The 25,353-nt window shown below is 43.0% G+C and overlaps 1 protein-coding gene across 2 annotated transcripts in view; it reads left to right on the top strand.

The window, feature by feature from the left end:
* LOC104138502 (alpha-2,8-sialyltransferase 8E) overlaps positions 1 to 18,800 on the top strand; it is a 72,853-nt gene extending 54,053 nt beyond the window's left edge. For both annotated transcript variants that reach the window (XM_009666142.2, XM_009666141.2), the window contains 5 exons: positions 643 to 729; positions 5,023 to 5,167; positions 7,204 to 7,316; positions 10,656 to 10,748; positions 11,908 to 18,800. In XM_009666142.2, coding sequence (XP_009664437.2) covers positions 643 to 729; positions 5,023 to 5,167; positions 7,204 to 7,316; positions 10,656 to 10,748; positions 11,908 to 12,376 — 907 coding nt within the window. In that variant the 3' untranslated portion in view covers positions 12,377 to 18,800. The remainder of the gene's footprint in view (positions 1 to 642; positions 730 to 5,022; positions 5,168 to 7,203; positions 7,317 to 10,655; positions 10,749 to 11,907) is intronic.
* Positions 18,801 to 25,353: the final 6,553 nt, after the last annotated feature.

The following is a 25,353-nucleotide window of genomic DNA, read 5'->3' as shown; positions in this document are numbered from 1 at the left end:
GCCACTATTTGATCTATCTAAAAGTATATTTATTGAACAGAGGAGGAGTAACAAATCCTTATATAAAGAGCTTTCCATGTCCTCTTACCCTCACAAATGCCTGTCACTACCTGTGGTATCTCAGGTTGTAAAATGCATTTACCAACAGCTTGTTTTGTACGATCTCATGGATTAACATACCCCCATCAAAATATGAGGAAAGCCTCCCATAACAGTAGCTGGCAAACCCCCTAAAGCATCTTCTCTGTCAGTACCTCCTCTGTTGGGTCATCCTGCTAAGTGCAACTTTTCCTCCCAAAGCCGCAGCAGGCGCCAAACTCATTAGCTTCCCTGCAGGCTTCTGGCAAAATGTGGTGGGGTGGATGCTTCTTGCTCAGTATGTCATCTTTTCTCCTGAAAAAACAGAGTATGTCTATCAAGGAAGAGAAAACAGCTCCAAACAGCTGAAGAACTCCATCAGTACCTGTGTATACTTGGCTCGGAGTTGCTGTCTCTGAGGAGAAGAAGAAATATGAATGATATTGTTTGCACTGGGTGGACTGACTGGTTTCCCCCATGCACGTTCCCCTCGCTGCAGCTGGTGAAGGAGTTGAATGCCTTGTAATAAAGTAAATTTTGATTTTCTTTCTTTTTATCTTTTAGGGTTAAACAAACTGAATTGTTTGACAGGTGGAAGAGCCTACAGATGTGCAAATGGGAGATGAATGTCACAGAAGCTAACTTATTCAAGTAAGAATGGTCCACATTAATGAAACTGAGTAAGAATTACTTTGAAATGAATAAATATCAACTTTTCTTACTTTCAAAAAGTCAACAGCAAGGGTGAAAGAGAATTTCTGGAGCATGGGGGACAGTCGTCCCAGCAGAGGCAAAGAATTTGGAATGGGAAAGGCTTTTCTGGGTAAGATTCATGCAGAAGTGAGCCTGAAGCCAAGAGTTAATGTTTACACCTCCTACATTAACTGCAGGCCTATCTCTGGTGGTGTAAAATGGTAGTATCATTGGTGACACTGAAAATTTGCCCCACAAAAACCTTAAACTGGGTTTTTTTCTGTACTATATAGGTTTCTGTAGTGTATAGTGTACACTTGTTTTTCAGTTCCTCCTTTTTTTAATGGCTTCTCAGCGATTACTCCCTGACCAACTTCAGATACTTCTTCTAGTCTTCAGACACCTCTGCAGTTTGTTTCTGTAATACTTTATCTTCCCTCATATGACCTCCTCTTTGCAGAAGGTCTTCAATGGTCATTTCAAGATACAGTGTGTACAATTAGTCTTGTGAGGCAATAGTAGAATTAAGCCAAAACAATATCTGAACGTTGTATATTTGTATATTCAAGAGCCTTATTTGAGTAGGTACAGTGAAAACAGATTATTCCAGAGTAAGTGGAATATAGACTGGCGAGTCTGTAAGTCAGTGGGATGATTCATAGCTGCTGTTTAGAATAAGGCCCTACAGCTTTCTCTCTGTTCTCTTGCATAATTCCAGGAACTAGATATCATGAGTTAATGAGAGAATGTGAGAATGGATTTGCTGATTTAGCATCTTTAAAAATAACTGTTAGTCCCAGGTGGAAGTCTCATACCAGGTTTTCCAGCATGAACGCCACACATGGGGTTTTTTTGGTATATTTTTTCACAGAATCACAGAAAGGTTGAGGTTGGAAGGAACCTCTGGAAATCATCTAGTCCAACCCCCCTGCTCAAGCAGGGTCACCTAGAGCATATTTCCCAGGATCGCATCCAGATGGGATGAATATCTCCAGGGAAGGAGATTCCCCTACCTCTCTGGGCAACCCATGCCATGGCTCAGTCACCCTCACAGGAAAAAAGTTTTTCCTCATGTTCAGACGGAACTTCCTGTGTTTCAGTTTGTGCCCGTTGCCTCTTGTCCTGTTGCTGGGCACCACAGAGAAGAGTCTGGCCCATCCTCTTGACACCCTCCCTTCAGATACTTGGACACATTCATCAGATCCCCCCTGAGCCTTCTCTTCTCCAGGCTAAACAGGCCCAGCTCTCTCAGCCTTTCTTCATATGTTCCAATCCCTTCATCATCTTTGTAGCCCTTCACTGGGCTCACTTCAGGAGCTCCTTGTCTCTTTGTACTGGAGAGCCCAGAACTGGACACAGGACTCCAGGTGAGGCCTCCCCAGGGCTGAGGAGAGGGGCAGGATTACCTCCCTCGACCTGCTGGCAACACTCTTCCTAATGCAGCCCAGGATACCGTTGGCCTTCTTGGCCACAAGGGCACGTTGCTGGTTCATGGTCAACTTGTCCACCAGGACTCCCAGGTCTTTCTCTACAGATCTGCTCTCCAGCAGGTCAGGTCACAGCTTGTCCTGGTGCATGGGGTTCTTCCTGCCTAGGTGCAGGACCCTGCACTTGCCTTTGTTGAACTTCATGAGGTTCCTCTCTGCCCAGCTCTCCAGCCTGTCCAGGTCCCTCTGAACGGCAGCACAGTCTTCTGGGGTGTCAGCCTTTCCCCCCAGTTTAGTATCATCAGCAAACTTGCTGAGGGTGCACTCTGTCCCTTCCTCCAGGTCATTGATGAATATATTGAACAAGACTGGACCCAGGACTGACCCCTGGGGGGCACCGCTAGCTACAGGCCTCCAACTAGACTCTGCGCCACTGATCACAACCCTCTGAGCTCTGCCATTCAGCCAGGTCTCAATTCACCTCACCATCCACTCATCCAGCCCACACTTCCTGAGCTTGCTTATGAGGCTGCTATGGGAGACAGTGTCAAAAGCCTTGCTGAAGTCCAGGTAGACAACATCCACTGCTCTGCCCTCATCTACCCAGCCAGTTGTCCCATCATAGAAGGCTATCAAGTTGGTTAAGCATGATTTCCCTTTGGTGAATCCATGCTGACTACTCCTGATCACCTTTTTCCTGGAAAATATTTGACAGGCAACTATCAGTCCATTTTGCAAGATGAGCTTTCAGGATTAGAGCTATCATGGCGCAAGGCTTAAAGACTGGTTGGAGTGAGAGGACTGGGTCTTAATGACTGTGTCCAGAGTGCAAGGAGCACGCTGAAGTATGCAGCTCAGCCTGGAGGGGGAGTGATAAGAAATGATTATCTAAGACCACCTGGAGGACTATCACTCTCTCTTAGGTCACCAGCACTGACCACCAACACCAGCACTTTAAGCAAAGCACCCCCTTCCATCCTACTCAGAGCACTGAGAGAGAGAAGAGATGAAATAATCTTGTCACTGGCTATACCAGCCTGGTTGATCTATCACTGCCTAAGAAACTCCCACCAGCATCTAGATGTATCCAAACCTTCATTAGCTGATTCTATGAAGAATAGTCATGTGAATCAAGAAAGCAAGGACATTCAGAGTCTGTTTCATTTTTGTCTTTAGGGACAGCAACATCAGTGTGTGAACTTGTGGAGAATCTGCAGTCCCTTAAAAGCAGACAGAAGTCTCCAAGTTTGGAATTAGACTAGTAGGTGCCGCAAAGTTAAAAGGAAGTGGTATAACAGTGCTGAGCTGTGTGCTTTTGGACTGTGCCAGCTCTGGGCCTCACGTAAGATGCAAGGAAGCCAGGAAAGTTAAAAGGCAGCTACATAAGCAGCAGGGAGGGATGAAGCAGGAAAAACACGCTAACTCTTGTAACTTTAGAGAAAGGAGAACAATTTCCTGAACAATCTTCCTCCATGAGAGATCAGACATTCACCTTAAGGAATGTGCCTGTGGAAAATTAGTTGGATGTTAGATTAAAGAACAGCACCTCTTGCAATACCTTAATGCAGAACTAACGAAGAAGAGTTTTTTCAAATCTCAGACAGACTTCACAGTGCAATTCCATTACTTGCTCTTAGTTATTTAATGATTTAGTTATTTGAAATTATTCATCAGTTCATTCAATATCTATTGCTGCCTTGATCTGATCATCATATTGCGTCATTTTCCATGAGTCAAGTATATAATAGTAGTTGGACATCACTGAAATGTTTATATAATTCTGTATTTCCTTTGTGATGCTTGTAATAAAATACATAAAAAGCACTGATTTATTTTTCCAACTCATAACAAGGCCACATACTCTAGAGGCAAAGTATTTAATGTAGGGTATTTGAGAGCCATTTGGCTTTGTCTTCAGATTCATGCTGCAACATGTATTTTTCATTAAAGGTATAAGATGTATTGGCTGAGAAACAAACTGGCAATGGAGTAAGAGTGGGATTAAGTCAGGGCTTTTGGTTCCAGCAGTAAAAGTAGAAAGGCATTCAGGGAAAGATGGGAGCTAAGGAATGGACCCCTAATTGGCAAGCTGCTCTTCCTATTTAGGTTTCATATGAAACTTGTGGTAAAGGGATCAGAGCTGAATGGGTTTTCTCTCATCCTGTTAATCCCATTTTTGAGATTTCAAAACTCTTTGTGTTTCCATTGAAATACCTGCCATTTTATTCTAGTGAGAACAAAAATTTGGGCTATTTGTCTGAGATTTTGGAGTGTAGCTCTGACCAATCTCCCTGACACCTGTCTGTCTGGGCCATATCATCCCCCTTATGGGGATATGCAAGCTCAAGGACAAAACCAAGGCCTTTAGAAGTCTTTTGCAATCAAGGTGTGCCATGCTCCACGTAGACTGGTAGGTGGGTAGTATCTTTAGGTATTGCTGTGTTTAAGTCCCTGCCCTAACAGGCTTCCAGATCCCCACAGGTTTCCTGCCCAGTGCCTAGTGAATGATTTATAAAAGTGCAAGACCTCTAAAGCAGAGAGAGCCCAATTCATTAGGATGGTTTCCCCAGGGTATGGAAGAAGCTCAGCTTTGTGGGCTGGAGCAGAGCAGGGTTTGCACATGCATTTCCTGCAGCCGAGAGCAGTGCCAGTTAAAGAGGTCTCGTCTCTTCTGGTTCATCGCCATTTTACCTCTTGCACAATTAAAAAGAAGTTTTGACAGAAAATGCCTTGCCAGCTGCAGTTCAGAGGTGTTTTCAATACTGATTGCAACTCCTAAAGCATGTTATCAGCTCCTTTTAGTCATCTCTTTTTTGTTTTACAGGTCTACTTTGTCAAGGTGTTGCAATGCCCCCGCCTTTCTGTTCACCACCCAGAAAAATACTCCCTTGGGGACTAAACTGAAGTATGAAGTGGATACGAGTGGAATCTTCCATATCAACCAGGAAATCTTCAAAATGTTTCCAAAGGTGCTTCATGCCTGTATCTATTTGCAGAATCACCTTCACTCTACTTGCTGCATTAGATAAAAGTCCTGTAGGCAAGCACTTAGCAGTTCACTGTTTGACATTCCTGCAAGCATCACTGCTTATACTGTGAATATGTTTATTTTCCATATGATATTCCAATGATTATCCTACTTTCTAGCGATCATCTGCTCCAGTATGCATTTCTCTGAAGAATATTATTGACCAAACAACAAAGTGGCGATTGAAATAACTTAAGAAATATGAATAAAAAAGGCACTTACTCACCAGAAGTTGTTAAGGTCTCATCTAGATACGTTAAGTTCAACATTTTGGGTAGGCCTGTCTTTTTGTGGCATGACCATTTTATAATTCACATTCACGATGACTGACTATTTTTATCCTTATTTCTGTTTGCAGCTTCTCTGTGAACAGGCTGTGGAAATCTTAAATATATTCATCATAAAGGTTATTCCAAAGATTTTCAGCAAATAATCCTTGACCTGATGGCTGTTCAAAGTGTAAATGCTTCAAGCAGTGAGCAATTCCCATTACACAATGTGATTTATGTGCAGAAATGGGCTTTTATGACTACTGATTTATCGTGAGGCGCACCTCATGAATTTAAAATGGCGTAGTCCATAGTCCAGGAGAGTCCTCAAAAACCTTACCTAATTGCGCAGGTGCATGACAGACTAAGGGTGCCTATGCTTTTGCTGGGAGCATCCCATAAGTGCTGTTGTAGTTATGCAGATATGCCTTGAGGATACTTTGCAGCATCTATCCCATGCCTAAGTGCCTTTAGGATTCATTGGGCAGCAGTTATGTGGCCAAAGCCACCCTCTGCCTAGCTGGAGCCAGACTGCTGCACAGCAGGTGTTGGAGACACAGGGCCGAAAGAGAGTGAGCAAGACTGTAACGGCAAGAGCCCTGTGATTAGTGTGGGGGACCTGGTTTCTGATCCCCCTGTCAGGAGTGCCTAGGCATTTTGTACTAAGGAACCCCTTGATAAAGCACAGATGGGTTTATAATGCCTTTCTGTCAGAGAGCTATTGCTTTTCTCAAATAGGTGTAATTGCATGTCCTCTTGCCTAGTGTCTAACGAATGCTGTGAAAGGATTCTGGGAAGAATCACCCAGAAATGTCATGCCACAATTGCCTCTCCCTGTAGTTTGCGGTATAAAATTATTGATAAAATATGTATGTACCAAAAGGAGTGCTCTCGTGCTTATATAAGCACTTCTTTACATATTCATAAGGTGTAGCTCGACTCAGTTTTGCATCATAACCCTCTCACTCTTAACGGCCCAGTTCTGTTCTCAGTTTTGCGATTATAGCTCTGTCTGGCTTTATCAGCAGCTGCACGCGTGTGTTTGAAGACAAAATTTTGCCCCACAGATTACAGAAGGATTCGTCCTCTCTAAGCCTGCAGAGGTACCTGACCAAAGGTGCTAGGTGCTGCTGGTAGTACAAGTGCTAATTAAAAATCACTAATGCTGTTAGCACAGTTGGTGAGGCATGGGTAGCAAGCACTAGAATTTGAGCTAGGTTCTGATAAATACCTGTAATATTCTGTCTGATTTAGAGAGACCTCTTGGGCTTTACAAGCTGCTCAGGGACTGTGTACAGACTTCTCAAAAGCAGGACGTCAGCCTGAGGAGTGAACAGCTTGCAGGCAACTCAGAAGGCTACACCTGGGCTACACTAATTTTATGGTTTATGCCCCTATATGGAAATCAGAAGGGAAAGCAAGTCTCTAAAATTGCTTCTTCTATTATGAAGCGTGGACAAAAACAGGTCATTGTTTTTTTCCCTCTGAATTAGTTGGCTATAGCATCTCTAATTGCAAAGAAAATAATCCCATCAGTTCATGTGTACCATGAGAGTACTGCATGCCAGAACCAGTGACAGCTTCCTTTGATTACTGCATCCACAGGCTTTTTATCCAAGGTACAGCTGCACCAAAAAATAAAAAAAGGGGGAAGACTTGTTGCCTCTCTGTTTCAAGACCTGACTGTTTCCTTGCTGTTATGTTGCAGGATATGCCATACCACCGCTCCCAGTTTAAGAAATGTGCGGTGGTTGGGAACGGAGGAATTTTGAAGAACAGCAGATGTGGCCGGGAGATTGACAGTGCAGACTTCGTGTTTCGGTAATCACCACAAATAAAGGATTGTAAAGCTATTCTCTCTCGCACTGAAACATGGGATTTGCCAAACTGGCCAAATCGATAGTCTGCTTCTTGCGCAAAATGAAATGTTTTGAAAAAACACCCCATTGTATGATAGGTATTTAAAAATGATGCTTTGGGGGCGTATTTGTCCCTAACTCCACTTGATTAATCATTGAGTTATGTCCCAAAGTTTAATGCTCTTATTCAGCCTGCACTGTTATTCAGGTTGTGGGTTTATCATTCTGTGGACATTAGCCCAGGAGCAGTGCCATGTGAACATGGCTATATTTTCCCAGGGCATTTTTCTCCTCTTTTGTGTGGCACACAACTTGGCCAGACCTTAAAAACTCCTTTCGGGCACAACACATGTGCCTTGGACCTGTGTTTCTGAAGTGGTGCTGTCACTGTGGTTGCATAGCACAAGTCCCAGATTATTTATTAAATCAGGCTCAGCGCTGTCCCTTTCTGTATCTGGCAGCATAAGCCCAGACTCAGGAGGACAGTAGCTCCTCGGACTGAGAAAAAACTGGAAGGTTGTAGAGGGTATCTCCATGTTATACTTCCCAAGTTCAATAAGGTTAATTAGCTCAGATAAGGAAGACAGTGGCTGCAGAGAGCCAGCTCAGTACTGCCGTTGAGGGTTGTACTAATCAGTCTGTAGGCTCCAGGGTGTTCAGAGACACCTGAGGTTGGATAGCTTTCTGCTGTTCTTCCCACCACGTCTGGTATTATTGAGGTTTTGTGTTGTCTGGGATGTCCCACTTGTGTCACCAGATTATGGACTTTTATCATCCTTAAGATATACAGGAAAGATGTTATTATTATTCACATGCATACGTAATCTCTCTCTGAAACCTGTTAAGCTCTTTGCCTGGGTCATGGCATATGACAGCCAGCTCACAGGTTCATGATGTGTTTTGTAAAAAATGAAAAATCTTTTACTTCTGTTGGCCCATTTTCTGACCTTAGGTACATTGTCGTAAGTCTAGAGTAACTGTACATAGATCAGTGAATTTCTCTGATTTCATACTAGCAGGAATTAGGTCAGATTTTGGCTCATTGCTTTCTTAATTTAATTAGGCATCAAATGAGAAGTAAGAATATTTTTTAGGTCCTACCTTCACTATTTATATTTTCAGGCCCTTTGTGTCCACCTCTGGGGCCCTCTTTATATAAAGCTTGTGTCCTAATTTTAATCTGTAGCACAGTCCATGCTTGACATAGTTTACTTTAGTTTAAAAGCCTAGTAGAAGTTATATACATTAAATCAGTGTAGTAGATTCCCGTCTGCTATACTGGATCACAGCTATCAGTGTGGTTGAAATGAAAGGTACGTTTTGCCACACATGGAGGTGACAAACTGTTGCGTGGAAGTGGACATAGGGGCAGCAAATGTCATCACTTATGTCTAGCAACTTTCAGTGGTGGTCACCTTGTTACCCTTTTATTAGTTTCTCTTGGGCTGTACCACACCTGATTAAAGAGAGCAGATTAGATCAATACAGAGCATAAAATAGGTTGCTTTTAATACCGGTAATTCATGTGTGTCGTGTGAATGTGTCAAACAGAGGCTTAAGTAGAATCGAAATATGAATAATACATCGGTATGTGTGCAAAAAAACCTGATTCACCATTTACAAAACACGTAGGACCAGCGTTATGCACAAAGCCACATTAGCGTGCAAGGACTTCAGGTCTGCTAACATCAGTTTTAAAGTCAAGCTCATGTTTAAGGACAGTTGTGAACAGATCCACTTTCTAGTTTGACACCAGTTCACCAAACTGTTGGGAAGCAGCATCTTAGCTGCTGACAAAATGGTTCTTTAAAATACTTCAAAAGCAGTCTGTGGAGCACAGCTAAATTCATCGATACTCTCGGGATGCTTGTGTAAGCCCTTTAATATTGGCAGGAAGCTAGTGGTTAGTAGGATGCAATGAAGATTTTTCTATAGAACAAATGCTGATAGCGATTAATTATATTGCAATAGAATGTATAAAATGCATACACATAAGTTGCATTTACTAGTTGTTATTTTCTATCTCCATCTGCTGGCCAGAGTGGAGATTTATGATGAAACATTGGGTAATTTGGAGACGCAACTACTCTCTTTGCACGGATGAACTTTTTTGAGTCCTAAGAAAAAAGTACAGTTTGTGCAGATTGTATAACTTTCATAATAAATGGTCACTTTCAATGAATTTGCCCTTTCTTAGTCTTGTTGTGAGTTGAGTGTTTAATAAATACTGATGCTGAATATTTGAAAACCTTTTTTGAATGCAATATAATGATTCCAGTGCCTGATGCTAGGTGTAACTACGTTGAAAGAACGTTGCATGACCTAGCAGAGAAAAGTACCGGAAATAATCTTGCCCCTGAGAAGGACAAGGTGGTTTAAAAAAATTCTCTGACCTAAAAAAGAAGGACTCTCTGGGAGGTAGATGTGAATCTCCTGAGTCTGAGAAGGATTTTGAAGGATTTTTCTGTCTTCCTCCGCTTCCCCACTCACCTCCTCCTAGGAGTGGAGGAATTGTATTTTAAGGCCTGGGAACCAAACTGTAATATTGTGAAAACACTGAGCATTGCTTATTCTAAGTGTCTTCACAGTTCTCTGCTGTTCATCCCTAAAGAAAAGTATTGAGGTGTTTGGGAATTAGGCATGGTAGTATTTTTGAGATTTGTGATTCAGGTGTGGGTTGCATACATTCACAAGTTTGCTCCTAATAATGTTGACATCCTTTGGCGCAGCTGTATAGTCAGAATTGCAGCTTTCATACTGCGCTAGGAGCAACTTATACGGGGAAAAGCAGGGAAGCAAATTGTTTTGGTTTAATTAGGGAACTGGACTGGTTTAGTTCTCATGGAGCACTTCCCATAAATGCACTAGGTTATAGAATAAAGCGTAGCAAAAGTGATGTTATAGATGTAGTTTATCTGTTAGCTACCGAATACAACCTAACAGGTGATGTTGAGGAAGTCTTTGATTTCAGAGTTTGATTGTCCTTGGGGTTTCTTCCCAACTTTCCTGGTAGTAAATTGCCAAATTAAATAGTTGAATGGCTATTAGGGAAGCAAAATGAATGTACATTGGCTATATCTGCAAAAGGGGTCAGCTTTGACAGGGAAGATCGGTGGTCTTCCTACAGCCCCTAAGAATGTGTTACTTTAATACACAATTCGGGCATCAATGTGTTTTGATACAAATTTAAATCTGCAAACTGTTCATAGCTTGGAAGAAATGCTTAAATCAGTTCTACTTTCTAGTCTTGAAAAGGTGCAAGAAATTGTTTAACTTTCTTACTCGTTTCTTTCCTTTATAGGTGCAATTTGCCTCCTATATCTGAGAAATACATTACGGACGTGGGGGTAAAGACGGATGTCGTGACTGTCAATCCCAGTATAATTACTGAAAGGTCATTTCTCTGTTTCTTGTGTTTTCATCTCCTGTTGCTTTTCCAAATCTACCTTTCACTAAATTCTAACTCTTACAGAGAAGCCTTTTTCAATGTTGCTTAAAACTGGCACTGTTAATTGTATATTTTGCTCTAGATTGAAATTATTCAGTATAAGGAATTGGTAACAACCTATAGAAATGCCTTAAACACTTAGACCTGTACACTGATAATAGAAGGCTGGAGGCTGATGAGCAGAAATCATACTAGCAGAGCCATCCTTCCCCTGGAAGTTCTGTGTTCTCAGGCCTGCAAGCCCCATGCTAATGTCTTGGATGCGTTAGCTTGAAAACAACTGGATCCCATTCTAAATGCTTGAAAAAGGAACACGCGCGTTGTCGTGCGTTTTTAAAAAATGCTGGTTAACCTTTGTAGCTAGGATTGACAGAGTGATTTTCATTTAAAAATGTTTAATACCTGCATACTACTCTATTTTCTGGATGCGTGCAAGACCCAGAGGCTCCAGGCTATTATTACAGGTCGAGCATTGTGGCCTCAGGGCACCAGAAGGGCTAAGCTGAAGGCTATGTCCCGGAGCAGGCAAAACCAGACACTGAAACTGGATGGATCCCTGTGCCTTCCAGTGTGCCTGAAGCTAACTAGTGCACGTTTGGGGTCCTGGGGCTAATTCCTGCTGACCTTTCTTGCCCTTTCTTAAGCAAAGTGAGGTGATTTGCTTGCATGACAGTTTTCTTTTAAATGCTGCGGGTGGACGTTTTGCTCGGCTTTGATGTTTGCTACTTTTTTATATTGTCCTGCACTGTGAAGTGCACAATAAAGCTGGTCAAACCTTGGAAAAATTGCATGCTTTTGATAATAAAATGAGAGATGAAAAAGGGCCAGAAATGTCTACAAAGTTCGTCCAGCGTTCAATGAGTGTACTGCCAAAATAGGGGAGAAGAATGTATTTTTTCTCCCGCTGCATTTTTGCCCTACATTTCATGCTGATGCTTTCTTTTAGCTAGAAATCAAAGCATATTCCTGTTCTTAATTGAAACATCATTTCTATTACCTCTGCATCAGAAATGTTTTGTAGAAAGCCAGTGGAAGTTTCTTGTCTGTTGGGTCAAAAGTGAAGTTCGCGCTGGCCTGACCCTCGCTTGCATCCTTTTCCGTTCAGATTCCATAAGCTGGAGAAGTGGAGGAAACCTTTCTATGATGTGCTCCAAGTCTACGAAAATGCTTCTGTGTTGCTGCCGGCTTTCTACAACACTCGCAACACAGACGTCTCGATCCGCGTCAAATACGTCCTGGACGATTTTGAATCTCAGCAAGCTGTTTACTACTTTCATCCCCAGTATCTCATCAACGTCTCGCGCTACTGGCTCGGTCTAGGGGTGCGGGCCAAGCGGATTAGCACGGGGCTGATCCTGGTGACTGCTGCCCTGGAGCTCTGTGAAGAGGTCCACCTTTTTGGCTTTTGGGCCTTCCCTATGAACCCCTCAGGGATTTTTATAACTCACCACTACTATGACAATGTCAAACCTCGCCCTGGTTTTCATGCGATGCCCTCAGAAATCTTCAACTTTCTGCACATGCACAGCAAGGGGATCCTGCGGGTTCATACAGGGACCTGCAGTTGCTGTTGACAAGGACAGTTCTTCCTCTGACACAGAAGTGCAAAGGGAACTCAATGCCTGTGTATGGTGTAAGAGGTTTTATTACACCCTGAAATTATGCAATAATTGTTTGATATAAATTTCCTCAAGGCATTGCATCCCATAGGATCTAGGAAACCAGCATCTTTCCTGCTAGCAGAGTGGGGTCTGTAACAGTGTGGGTGAAGCATAACTCCACTGTCCCAGGATATGCACTGCCCTGGAAAGTAAGTCGGATAAGAAGCACATTTCCAATAGGTTTAGCGATATACAGAGCACATTAATATAGGTATCATTTCACTTTGAGAAAAAGCACCAAACTTTTGAGAAGAATCGGTGGTGGAGAATTTTAGCATAGACTGTTTGACTTCCTGAATTTGACTGACGCTTTGACAGGTTCCTGAATTGAATATCTTGGGGCGTTGCTAGATTTTATGGAAAGTACTGCTGTCTGGCATTTGGGTTTTTGAAAATCTTATTTAGCATTATAGTTCTAATGGCAAGTGTATAACTTGAGGTCTTTATTCTGTAATTTCACAAAATATTGGTGAAAAATTGCAGTTAGATGTGATAGGAATAAACTAGATCACTTTATGAATTTTTTCAGCAAAGGTAGGAGAGAATGTTATACTCCCATTCCCAGCAAAAGGTAACTCTGTTGAGCATGGCGTGTGATTGTTTTAGAGCTTCTTTTTGATTCCTTCTCGGGTCTCATACTTCTGGTCTCCTCTGCTGATGATGTTTTCTTTCTCATAGTTGGTAATACTTTTCTTCTAGCTAACACACAAGCAATGTGTGTGCTTTCTCCTACAGTGAGCATCTCAGCTTCAGACAGGAGTCCCTGCTGAAGAACTGTGCTCCTTCCCACTTCGGCAAGCTTTGCTCAGGCTGAATAGCAAGGAGACTACTTTAGTTATATTTCCTGAATTGATTTTTGTGTTCAAATGTCACAGCATAGCATAGTAAAAACTTTTCCTCTTTCTTTGTTACGCTTTGTAAGAGCATCTGAATGCTGATCGACTGTTGTGCAGGTTGAGGAAAACATTTTCAGGCATCTGTGACAAGTACTTACAGGAAATGAAGTTAAAAAACAGTGAATATATTTGATGGTTTGGATTGTGATGCTTATTTTAAAATTAGGCATCTCAAGACCTCAGATGTCTTAATGTGGCATTTGTTTGTTTTGAGAATGTTATTATGGTAGGACAATTAAAGGGCGGTATATTCTTTAAAAAGTTACCAGTTACCATCAGTTATGTCAAGCTTCATTTTTCACCTGATGTAATTAAACTGGCAAAATCCTGATGGAGAAAAGATATCACATACTGCTGCGGTTTATTTTGGCTGCTGAACGACAGTGTAGCAGGCTACTGGTATATGCCCTTTCGTGCTGGTATGACTGCATGCATGAGGGTGAGGTTTGCTGTTCCAGCTGTTCTGCCATAGATAAATGAGTGGAGTTTTCTAGTACAAGCTCTTAGTCTAAAGCATTTGGACTGTTGTCCAGTCCTTGTCTTGTCTTTCTTAGATTACAAGATCTTTTAAAGTTTAAAGTGCTGGTCCTATATGAAGGATACTTTTTTGTTTCAGGAGAGGGTTTAAATCCAGTCAGGACTTGGGTTTTTATTTTATAATGCATGAATGCACAAGGCTCCTTTAAAAGTCTCTGTGCTATGTTGACAACTGTGAAAATTGCTCACACTGTGGATAAAGTGATCAAAAAGGAAGTGAAGCATGGTGGTCACCATGTCAAAGTCCCTACTTGACCAGCAGGGACATGGATAGCACGAGATATCTGTAGCTTTACATTAGACTCCAGAGGTCTGATTACTTTAAAAGCAGCCTACGTCCTTGGTAAAAGTGTCGGAGCTTACTTGGGAAATTCCAGCCAGAAGTGGGTGAGGGACCTGTGGTTAAGCTTTTTATATTTGTGTTGTCGTGCTTTTAGTCTTAGAGTTGTACTGTGTGTTCGTGAGCATCGCTCCGTATCAGCTAGCTGTAAGATATGCAGCACACTAAGAAAGAGCTTGTAGATGAAATGGTTTCCCTGATTTAATATGCAAAAGAGATCTTTGTCTTTGCCGTGTTGTGTAAGTTAATGTCCAAAGGGCTTTGATAATGAAGTGCTGTAAGGAAAGTGCTATATAGAGAGCAATGTGACCCAGTGGGATGGCCATCTTGCTGTGCATTAAGCTTTATAATAGTGGGAGTGACGCTGAAGCCTGTACCTAGAGCCCTTACTTCTTATTCTGCCTGAGTAAGGATCTAGCAGTGACTTCAGCATTGCTTTGTTGCTGCTGCTTTGCTAAGGATACTTTCTTTGGTAAGGTTTTTTCTTCACTGCGTTGATTGAGGTGAACAAAAGTAACTGAAAGGAGTCTGATATGTTGCAAGAGAAGCTTAAAAAGGATGGGAAAGCACATAAGAAGCATCCTCATATTGGAAAGAAATTGTGCAGATCCCCCTTGTGGACTTTTTGGACAGGAAAAAGGATAAGCAAAACTGTAACAGGGTCACAGACATTTCCTTTCCTTTGTTTGCTTCGTACAAATGAGTAATGTAACTTCTCCTAGGCTATACTGTAATAAGTGCAGTTTTACTGTGTTTAGATTTTGATTGGTTATAAGTCTATAGCTACTATATTTTTTTAATGATTTAAAAATGTGTGTGCAGGATACTCACACATACACACCAAAGGCCCAATCCTGCACCATTTATTTGAGAAGAATTCCCATTCAAGGAGATGGGTGTTTTATTTGTGTAGGGACTGCAGAAACAGGCCCCAGACATGTCTATGAAGATGTATATAGTTGTATAGTTAGATATAGGGAGCGATTTGCAAGCCGGAAAGATTTTTAAAGAAAAAGCATGCATATTTACTCTCTGGCTCATTTTTCAGACGTTGCTTAGAAAATGATTGAAGAGAAGCTACAGCATTTTTGTCAGAAATGCCGTTAAGTAGAAGCTTTTGTATTTTTCTTGGCCTCCTTACCTTGCACCGGGCTCTGTAAAATCAGATTCCTGCTGCCGTGCTGCACCTTCTATGAAGCACAGTGGAAATGGCATGGTTGCAGCTCGCAGGAGCAGGGTCTGAGGACGGACCCCACCAGCCGTTCTGTTCTCTAGGGGCAGCAAATGAATACCGCCAGGGAGATCTCAGCTACGCACTGTTCGCTACCTGCGCAGGTGGGTGAGCCAGCATTGACTAGCCTGAGTTTCTGGCTGTCCTGTTTAAAAGGAGGAAAAGAAGGGTTGTTGCAGAGGGAAGGACCCTCCTTGTTTTCTAACACCATTGAGTACTGGGCATAAGGAAATGCTCTCTTGAAATCAGGAAGTTATCCGAGTTTGAGGCTATTTTGTTTTCCCTTCCCCCACATGGTCAAAGCTCCAAATGTCCAATCTTAAAGAACCTTCTTTTTAAAAGTGGGATGCCTGAGTGATAAGAAACCACAGTCAGGAAGCCAGGCATTTGCCACATGCTTTTCTGGCACCTAAAAGGCATGCCTACCATGTTATGTTTTCCCGCAGGAGAGGCTGCGGGCCCCAGAGAAATACTCCTGATGCAAAAAAGTGTCCAAGAAGAAAGGCTGTCAACTCTCCGGTATTGCTTCCTGAGCTCAGTAATCCTGGCTCTACTGCTGAGAATTATGAAATCTGAGACAGGGAGAGAGAAAATTATAATATTATGGGTTAATCACTCACTCCTGGTATTATTTAGGAGAATCTCTTAAGAAGTTCCTGAGATCTGCATACACTGGCAATGCAAATTGAGTCAGAAAGACACAGCTAGGACTGCTGCTCCTTTCTTGTCAGGTCAACAGAGGAGGCTTATGGATCTGCCAGTGCTGTTATCAAAGGCAAGGAAGTATTTAGTATAGCGTCTTGCTTTTGAGCTATGGAATTCAACTCCGCTGTTGGCCAGAATGGATTAAACAGCGATGGGTCCATTATAATATTTTAGCATACTTTCTGTGTTTGCACAAGAGCTTGGAAAGTCAGCTCATGAACCGCAAGGGGGGAGCCATGCCGTGGCAGCTCCCTTCACTGGGGTCTCTGGGAGAATAGATACTGTGGCCGGTTGGTTTGCAATCTCCTGGAAAAGCCATGTAAGGAGAACAGGGGAGATGATTGCAGCCATGACGCTTCTCCCCGGGCTTTAATAACGTGGCAAGAGGTAGGCTGCCCATGCTAGATTGCACACAACAGTAGGAAGCTATCTCTGGCTTGTGTGTAAGGAAAAGTGTGGTGGACACAGTGCTGAGACGTCAAGCAGGAGGGAATTTCTCCTTTTAATCTTTTGAGGCCTGGAGGCTTGTCATCAAGGCTCTGATTTTACAGAGCACAAGCTCAGGTAATGAAAATGGAGAGTTCTGAAATGATCCTTTCCCCCTATCTGGTTTGCATCTGAGTATGCAGAAAACCTTGGAGTTTTACACATAATTCAAGAAGGAAACATTGCAAAATTCAGCAATCCTTAAGGGCGGAACTCCCTGGGAAATTCTGGAGAGAGATGATGTTTTAAGAATAAAGGTGCAGTGCTCAGCTGGAGTCAGTATTTATGCTTAAGACTTTTTCCAAAATCTGGTGAAGTCCATGGAAAGTTTGATGTACTTCAGAGCAAGCCTCCAGAACTGGGCCCTGATCACGGGCAGGAAGAGCAGCCTCCTGTTTCTTATTCACTTGTTTTCAGACATATTTTTTAATATATTGTAGATATGGTGCAGTAGCAATACTGTGTTTTTAATGGTGTATGTAAAGAACAAACTTATCTGGAAGCAGAAATGTTGCGACTGTCACGTTCCCTTCCAGATTTCTGCACTTTCATCTTCTCAAAAATCATCTATGCAAAGCAGTTCATCGTGGCAGTGTAAATTGCCCTTTCAAATCACGGGCGCTGTGAACCCTAATGAACCCTCTGTACCTAACCGTGTATGTATGTGAATCACATGCCTCGAGAAAAGAGGTGGTTTCCTGCTTGCTTTAAAATATCAGCGTGGAATTCATCAGTGATATGGATGTGTTCAAGGCAGGATTCAGCCCTGTTCTCTTGGAAGCCGGCGCAAAGTTTGCAGTTGGCTTCAGTAGGAAAAATATTGGGCCCTACGCTTGTAAGTTAGGCCAATAACCTGTATCTCTGAAAAGACCCTCCCAGAGTGTTATCATTTTATGTCCTGTCTAATGTGGGTGAGGCTGCTGGGCATCGCTGTGTTGTCTGCATGGTATTCAAAATCTACAAGCAATTGTACTTAAGTGCTTTTTAATAACCTTACGGGAAATCCAAGCGTACAGGAAGCCTTAGAGTGCGGGAGCCTGTGTCCCAGGCCTCGAGCACCTCAAACGCTTCCTGCAGCCCTGAGTGTTTGAGGAGCGTTGAAAAACAAAGGACTGAGCCTTAGTGGGAAACTTAAAAAAAGACAAAACTGCCTCAGCTGTACATGGGTTGAAAGTTGTAAATATGCTAATGACATGTCTGACTTGCCCTATGGAAGCCATAAATGTTCTTAGTGTCTGATCTTTGGATAAGTTGTATATTTTTAACTGTACCAATCACTGTAAAATGTGTTAGCATGTAGAACGGTAACAAATTAACCCATCAAAATCAGATACCATGTTGGCTAGATCTAAAAATGTCTATTCTAGCTGAAACTGTCTGCACTTGAGATGCACCAAGACACTAAGGTATCGCCATTGCTCCATACAGCTTAGGAAGACTATGATTATTACCTGTTGTAGTGGTTAGGAGCAAGCAGAATTAAATTAATCCCTATCTGTTGTACCACCTTGTGTTGCCAAGGTGATACACACTTATTCATGTGTGACACTAGAGCCTGTCTCTTCACTGATGTGGAAAACTTACTGTACCTGCTCTCTCTAGGACAGGACATGCTGATTTTTGCCTCATTTCTGGGTCCTCCTTGTTGTAAACCACGAGGTCTCTGATCAGACATCTGTGTTCAGCCTACGTAGACTATGCCATGTTCAGCAGAGGCCTTCTGTTGAATATGTCCCCCATTTTCACCTGGAGGAAAACAAATTTTCAGTTTGCAAATGCTGGAGAAAACCTATGTGTTTTTGTGCTAATGGAGCCTGGGTTACTGCAAAAATAGAGTGTGTTTCATTTTCATTGTTTCTGTATGGTGGTGATGGCGGTGGAGGAGAAATCCAAGCAGAGTCACTCTAGTTTCGTGCTGCTATTAATGCCCTCTTGTCCATTGGCTCACCTTTTTGTTTAAATCTTCCGCCCTGTAATTTTTGCTAACTGTTTCTCTAGCTGTATTATGGTTGTAATAGAAAGCCTAACAATTGATGTAAGCCATAACTAAAACAGTAATCAGGGTATTTTTTTTGTCTGTGTCACTGTGTTTGAAAGACGATTTAATTCTATTGAATAAACCACTCAAACAGTTTTATTTGACAGGCAAGCTCTGAGCCACCTTTTGTGCCTCCAAACTTATTTTTTATCTGCTGCTGTTCTGTGAGAGCCCTCGAAGCTCAGCGGATCAAAACTGGTCCATATAACTAGAGACTACCGCTGTAAAGTTATATCATCAGTTGAGAATTTAGTATTTTGATCGCTGGACCTTGAATGTTAGATTCTGGGTTGTAGTCTACAGCACATATGGACAAAGTAAGGTAATTTATTGTGAGAGCTAGCAATCTGTACACAGGCAACCATTGCAATCCACTTTTTTTGGCCTAACAATGCATTCCTAACAGCTCTGTCCTTACTGTCTAGGCCCTTTATGCGAAGTAACGACGAACATCATTTCTGTGTGCAAAAATAACATTTTCCTCACCTCTATCTTGTTCCAGTTCACGTTCCCGCACGGGATTAGCTCCTGGCAGCTGTCCTTGTACCAAAAAAACTTTTTCAAGCTGTTACAGCTGCTGTTAGTAAGGACAGTTGTGCAAAGAAGGGGGGAATTTTGCGTTATCCTTCAAAATTGGCACAAGCTGGAAACATGCACACCCAGAACGATGTCTATTATATTGGTGTCCTGGAAGGCTTGATCTCATCCTTGTCCTGGACTGGGGATTCAATTAGCTTCGAACTTTTTCTTGAGGGCACCCACTTCACAGATCACAGAGACTTTCAATCATGCAGAATAAACTTTGCCTTACTGCCTCTCTTTGCATGGACAATACACTTATCCCTGCTCCTAGATATTGCCTGGTTCGAGCGAGGCTCCTCAGGTTAAATCAGTTCTGGAAATTTGCAATTCAGCTATCTGCATTAAAGGGCCTCCAAGCCACGTAATGCTATGAATTAAAATAGCGTGGGCTAGCCTGCAAGATTACCTTGGCGTGCCTGACAAGGGTTGCTTCCTTACAGCACCTCTTTACAGTGACTCGGACACGGAGCCAGCTGTGTGGCAAATGTATGAGCAATTTTTAACACAATGGTAGGCAAATAACGGGTTAACGGCGTAGGCTGGTTTACGGGTTGAGTACCTTAGAGGGATAACGCAGAGTAAATCCGGCTTCCGTGTTTCTGATTTATTTTATCTAGCCGCAATGTTAGAAGCTTACACTTCCATCAATATTCTCAGCGTCAGGGGAATTAAAACATAATTTCAAAAGCATTTGTGGGAATACAGAATAGTAGATGGAACAACCATATATTTTTTGGAAATTGGATATTATTCTGTTGTTCCAGATTATGAACCAAAACAGAAATAGGTGGTAGAAACAGTATGATCTTGTTATTAGCAGGCTGCACTGCTATACGGAACATGTAAATTGCTTTGAAGATGCAGAACGGTGGTGAATATTGGAGGACTCAGTTCTCATTCTTGCTGACATTAAAACTGATGGATATGCTTCCTTCCTACAGCTGCTTGTGATTATTGTCAGTGATTATTCAATCAAGAAGAGGAAACATGTGGAGAGGGCGAAGTGAATAGACAAATTTACACTGTATGGTATAATTGCTGTCTATCACATTGCAAATTGCTCAGCTAAGCAAGCAATCAAGAAATGGTTCATTTCCTTAAGATTGCAGCATCTGTCATTTTCCTTAGTGGCATTTGCAGCCCTTGCTCTGAGAAAGTATAAATAACGGGCCACAGTGAGCTAGAGGAGGGATTTGCCAGAGTTGGTCTCTGACAGCGTGCAGGAGCAGATACTTAAGGTAAGAGTGTAAGAACCAGGAAAAGTAAAGGGCGACCCTTCTGCTGGTATTCCCCCACAGCCTTCTGATTGCCAGGTTATATTTTTGGTCCCAGCAATGTTCTGTGGCAACGCATTTCATATTTTAACCCTGTGTTTAGGTGACAAAGTGATTCCTTTTACTTTCTTAGACTGCTGCTTTCTCACTCCTGGGGGCCCCCAGCAAGATGCCTCTTGGTTGTGGGAGCTGCTAGCTGGAGTCAGCGCAGAGCCTGGCCCCCCTCCTTCCATCACGGGCATCGGCTCTTTAAAAGATCTTTTTAGGAATATATGTTTCTTTTTTCTGTTTTTTTCCTAGCCAGCTCTAGAGCTGTCATGAGCAGTACTAACCAGAACCTATTCCTCGATAACAAAGTGCTGGCGGTCAGATCATTTCTGTCATTTAAGTGTTTTACAGCTCTAAGGCTTCATACATCTCTAAGCCCTCCCAGTGAGTTTGCACAGAAGAATAAATCATTTAAATCCATAATGGAGCTATAGCCCATCACAGAGAGGGAATCTTACATCAAATGCCTGCTGCTGCCACCACGTGCGCTTTTTCAGGTGCAGGAGACTCTGGTTATGAAGCATCAGTGCCAAAGCTGCCTAGACATAGATACAACTAATTTTTTTCCACACCTAGAAACTATTGAATTAACAAGCTCATGCATTAAACAGGAGCTGGGGGCCTAAGTATGTTGTTGAGGCTGGGTACAGAAAATAGATGACCATATAGACCTCACATACAAAAATGCAGACCTCAGAACCGCTGAAACAATATAAATGCTACGTGAGGGCATCTCACTAGGTATTTTCTAGTAACTGTCCTAAACCCTAAATAGACATCTGTAGGTATAAAGGCAGAGATGCAAAGCAGAACTCTGCTATCCTCTTCTGTGGGTCATCACAGATTTTGAGTTTTGTAAGGCATTCACCACCACTTCGCATGAGTTTCTCCTCAACAAGCTGGGTAGCTAGATAAGTCGATGGGAGTTGAATAAACTGCTTCCTCGAGTGCAGTCATCAATGATTGGGCAGATTTATCCAGGCTAGTATTCACCAGTATCTGCACTAGTAGCTGGGAGAGTGGCGCTACGCATGCAGATGACACCAAGGGGAGAGGTGGAGGACTGCAAGGCTACAAGATAGCCCTCACGGGCTACAGATGAGATTTGTGTTCAATGATGAGAAAAAAAAAATGAAAAACTCAGAAAAATTAGAAGAATTCAGCATTGGGAAAGGTTTCTGGGGAGGCACTGAAATTAGTCAATTCATCATAAGCTTTCTCAGGTCTTCTTTGGATCTTTAGAAAAGAAAAAAGGGCTCAGGTCTATTGTTTTCCTTTCGCAGGGCCTTTTTTGTTCATTTTTGCAAGGAGTGGAGGACACAGATCTATCTTCCTTGTCAAATGCCCTCACTGCCCTGACTGATACACTGTCGGTTTTAGCAGTCTTGCTGCCTTGCTGGATTTACAGTAAGTTTCTGGAAAATGAAGTCATTCTTTCCCCAAATGAGGTAAACGAACTGTTCTTAAAGCATCTGAGCTGATGCCTGGAGCTTCGCATGCGTGTTTTTCATTTCACTGCCTGTTTGCTTAGCTGAACTTGATTAAACTCTGCGCTGCAGTCAGGTCAGGCAGTCAAATGCCTTTCAGGCAGCGGAAGTTAATCTCGGTAACATCCATATTTCTGAGCACGTTATTTCCCTTGGGAAACGCAGAGGCACTGAGAGAGTCTGATAATTCTGCAAATAATTTGCCATCTTTGCTGCCCGATGCAAATGTCATCATGTGATAAAATAAAACATCTTTAATAAATCTCTCCGAAACTTTGCTTCACCTGGCAACATATTGGAAAGCAATAATGATGGATTTCAATATCTTACTATTTGGAAGAATGATTGAATGGGCTCTTTGAATCATGCTGAGAATGAAACTTCACCACAATCAGGTATTTTTCACCCTCATGGAGTATCAGCCGTTATGCAGAACTGTAGCTATCCCTGCAGCCAGAGGTGATCTTCTCCCTTCAACTTCTGACGACTGAAGTAGCCCATAGATAAAACTGGTCAAATCCAACACAGTTTGGAGAAAGGATAAACATGTCTCTGGAGCAACGAGTGAATTTGCCCGAATATCCTTCTCTGCTGTGCCCATTTTCTAACTTGGTTTGCCTCCACTGAAGGTCTCCCAGATGATGGGATCCAGCTTTGCCTCCCACAGGAGGACATGCCCCATGGGTGACAGTGGCTTGTCACTCCCATGCGTGTCAAGCCCCCATAGCTGAGTGCCGGGGCAGCTCCAGGTGTACACGGTCTGTCTCATGCTGAGATTTAAGGTGGCCGCCATGTATGGCTGCATCCCCTCTGCTCCTACCCGGGATGGAGAGGGGAAACCAAGGAAGACTGCTCTCCCAATGGGGATATTGTACAGTACTGCAGGCTGTTTTTGGCAACACCTCCTCTCCCGTATGAAAGTGGGATGAGGCTGCTGAGCACCGACGGCATAGAAGTCTTCGTTCCGCTCGCTGCGCCTGCGAATTGCGCTTCCCCTGCAGATATCTTCCCCTGGGCACACTGACAGCAACGCTGTGAATGTGTGGTTGAAGTTTGGATCTCGCCTCCTGCCAGGGCAGGAGAGGAACCGAGCTCTCAGGGCTCACCACCGTTCCTCCCACCCACGAATCTCTGAAAATTCCCATCTGAATGCAGCTCTGTAACTCCTCTCCCCCACGACAGGCATCTGCATCTGCAGGTGCCCAGCAGATACAGGGGTGTGACTTGCCCTGTTGGCGGGGGCATGAACCATCTGCCTCTGCAGCTCACCTGGGTGCAAACACTCCGTATTTCCCCAAACCACGCTGTTCTCCTCCAGCGTCATGATGACTTTTCGTTCTTTTCAGTTATAAATTCTTCAGGCTAAAGGAGGATAACCATGATGACAAGCTTCATACGTAGTAGCCATTTTAATTCTCTTTAAGCCCTGTCACACTGGGCAGAAAAGCATCTTTTTCCTCCCGGTATTTCTTAATCAACTGTTAGAGTCAAACTATCTGGTTTTGTTTGTATGATTGTATCTGATCCGTGTACACCCTTACTGACTGGTCTGAAGAAAGTATAATTAGTAAAAATCCATTTATGTAATATTTTAGCAGATCTTGACTCTGTCTTGACCCTGCTGGCACCGCTGCACTCTAGTTGCATTGGCCCAGAAAGCACGTACAAAGGGATCTAAGAGCTTTTGCACCCACAGACTGATTTTTGCTGTTCTGCAGATCACAAGTCCTCCAAAATTCTCACTGTCTGTTTGCAAATGTGTCGGTAATGCCTTGTCTCTGGTACGTCCCCCAGATCCCTTTGGGCCACTTTTTTTGGCACTGCTGCTGCAGGAGACGGTGATGGAGCAAACGGCAAGTCTCCCTGACACCCATGGTGCTGCAGGATGAGCTGCCTGCGATTTGCTTTATCCAGCTTTAACATGGAGCCTCCTGTGAAAGGCTTGCTGATAACAGAGTTAAGCAGTCACACCAGGCTTCAGGAGGAATCATGCTTGTCTACAAGCTAAAAAAGTCTAAAGCGCATCCAAGATAGCCTGGTGAGCGGTGGAGCTGAGGAAAACTGTCTTCCTCTGGCTGTGTAGATCGTGGTGGGCAGCCTTTTATTTTTTTTATTTTTTTAATAGCGCAGCAATGGGCTTATCCCATGTTAGACCTTGGAGGACTGACCCCGCAGAGAGATGGTAAGAACGCTCAAACAGAAGCGCTGAAATCAGCTCTTCTAACACTAGAGAAGACACTGGAGAACCCACTCCTCGGCTGAGATTTTCTTCCTTCTCTGTGAGCCCTCCAGTACGTGGTAAAGACGTAAGTATATAAGCAGCAGCCAAAACAGTTCTTCATTTTGGACTTTGTCACGTTCCCTATAAATTTTCATAAATTGTATGGGAAAAGACTATCTCTGGGGGCACTAACTTGCTGTCAGCATTCGTTGAAATCCATCATTGAAGCCGGAGGGTGCTGGGGAAGGACTGACAGACAAATACAGGCAGGGGCCTGACATTAGCGTCCTTTCCACAAGAGATCCTGCCAAGGAACAGCATTGACCCAAAAATATGAAGTACTCTTGCCTAATATCTTCTCTGCTATTTTAACATTTTTTTTCCCCAATGAATTCACAGACACTTTGCTCGGCTGATGCTAAACTTTGTCACACAGACCAGGCTGATAACACACGTACTAAGATAACTCAGTGGCTTAGTCACAGCCCCTGCTTTCTGTGATTTCAGCTTGAAAGGTAGCAGGCACTTTGCATCTTTGCAGCTGTGATCATTAAAGGTGTCAGGTGAGGTGCAGAGCAGCTAATCAGGGGCTGAACAGCCTCTGCCAGGTGCCGCGTGCCCCCAGCTGCTGAGCGGAGACCCTATTCGAGGCACAGGTTGTTCCCATCTTGTGGGCTGAGCACTCCTCTGACCACTCACGGTGCAAATTTTTAGTGAGCATTGCTGAAATTCAGCTTAAAAAAGCATATTTTTATGATCAGCAAACTCGGTAATTTCGCAGAGCGGTCAAAAGTGGTGGCCACATAAGTCAGCTTCTTCCAGTGCAAAGACAGGACAGCAGTAGCTAGTAAGGAGGCCTCAAGAGTTCCTAGTTTTCCGGAGACTTAAGCTTTATCTTCTTTAAATGAAACAGAAGCCTGAATAGCTGAAAAAGAGATTGCAAACATCAAAACATTGCACAGACATTGCAAACATTGCAGTACGTCTAGAGTAAATTACCTCGAGCAGCAGTTTGTGCTAATGTGTCCGTCTGTCTCCTATGCCC

The sequence above is a fragment of the Struthio camelus genome, chromosome W (assembly GCF_040807025.1).
Source record: "Struthio camelus isolate bStrCam1 chromosome W, bStrCam1.hap1, whole genome shotgun sequence".
Classification (NCBI taxonomy): Eukaryota; Metazoa; Chordata; class Aves; order Struthioniformes; family Struthionidae; genus Struthio; species Struthio camelus.
Note: the sequence above shows the minus strand (reverse complement) of the source record. Positions and strands in the feature narration are given on the sequence as shown.